The 1156-nt window shown below is 42.2% G+C and overlaps 1 protein-coding gene across 1 annotated transcript in view; it reads left to right on the top strand.

Annotated features, from left to right (window-relative positions):
• LOC119592969 (forkhead box C1-B-like) overlaps positions 1–477 on the top strand; it is a gene marked incomplete in the record, with an annotated part of 2411 nt that extends 1934 nt beyond the window's left edge. The window contains 1 exon segment of the mRNA XM_037941856.1: positions 1–477. Within this exon segment, the coding sequence (XP_037797784.1) occupies positions 1–161 (161 nt within the window).
• Positions 478–1156: the final 679 nt, after the last annotated feature.

The raw sequence follows: 1156 nt of genomic DNA, 5'->3' as shown, positions 1-1156 counted from the left end.
CGTATGTAATGGCAGTGTTCCCCACCCCTCGAGCTCCCTCCTGCGGCGCGTCCCCCCCCTCCTTCAGCCACGCCGTCCTGCATGGATCCGCGGGCGGGAGGGGCGGCGAGACCGCGCCCAAGCGACAGGAACTACGGGCGTCTGGCACGCCCACAATCTAGTGAAACCAAAGAGGACAAACCTAGTGAAGCTGGCGGCCGCGTAGCCATTACGGCCTTCCAGTGTGTGTTCTGTTATTAACTACAGTGACTTCACCCAGTGCTGTCTACTAGCACCATGTACGTCCTGTGTGAACGCGCCCACCATGTGCATGCGCCTTCAAAGCTATGTACGTATAGACAGATTCATGTACGCATAGGGTTCCTTCCTATGAAAGTATATGAGCGATCGATGTACCTCTAGGACATGCCGATGTGTATATCTTGATATTATTTAACACTGTGTAACATAACGCATAATATATTACGCTTTTTGATACATGCAGGCTTTCATTTCTACCCTTTGACATGCAGGCTAAATGTTCAGTCAGGTATGTACTCCCTGAGGCTAGAACGGACGAGGACATTTTCATTAGCGAAATCATGCCATGAAATAATGAAAACAGAAAGGAACTAGAGATTGTTTTGTGTCTATGAATGCATCAGAGGAATGCATGATTTACCAGCAGGAATAGGCAATGACTGAGGCATTTTGACAAAGAGATGTAAAAAAATGAAAAAAAAAAATGATGCATTTCTTGTTTATATTTTTTTTCTTCTTTTAATCATGAATAGATTCATAGATTAATTTTCAAATCGAATGCAATATGTTGCATTCAAAGAGAAAAACAAAAAATGCTAAAAACAAAGGATTCTGTTTAATGTTATTTTCAAAAGAAGCTAACTGTGAGGAAAGTGTACCATAGCGTGATGAGCTTAAAAGATGTTTAGTTCCTAACGAAGGAGGGAATTCAACAGCTGATGTGCCACGGCGTATGGAGATTTTGATGTGGCACTTGTTTTCATAGAAAGTAGGATAGAATGTTGAAGTCACATTTACACATCAACTTACGAAAATTAAATGAAAATTGCATATGCATTTGAAGAAATGAGCAAAGCATATGTACATAAAGGTACATATGCATAAATGTTAGCTTACAGGCGCGCACGTGCGCGTG

Source organism: Penaeus monodon, chromosome 31 (genome assembly GCF_015228065.2).
Source record: "Penaeus monodon isolate SGIC_2016 chromosome 31, NSTDA_Pmon_1, whole genome shotgun sequence".
NCBI classification, from domain to species: domain Eukaryota; kingdom Metazoa; phylum Arthropoda; class Malacostraca; order Decapoda; family Penaeidae; genus Penaeus; species Penaeus monodon.
This window is presented reverse-complemented; position numbering and strand designations above follow the sequence as displayed.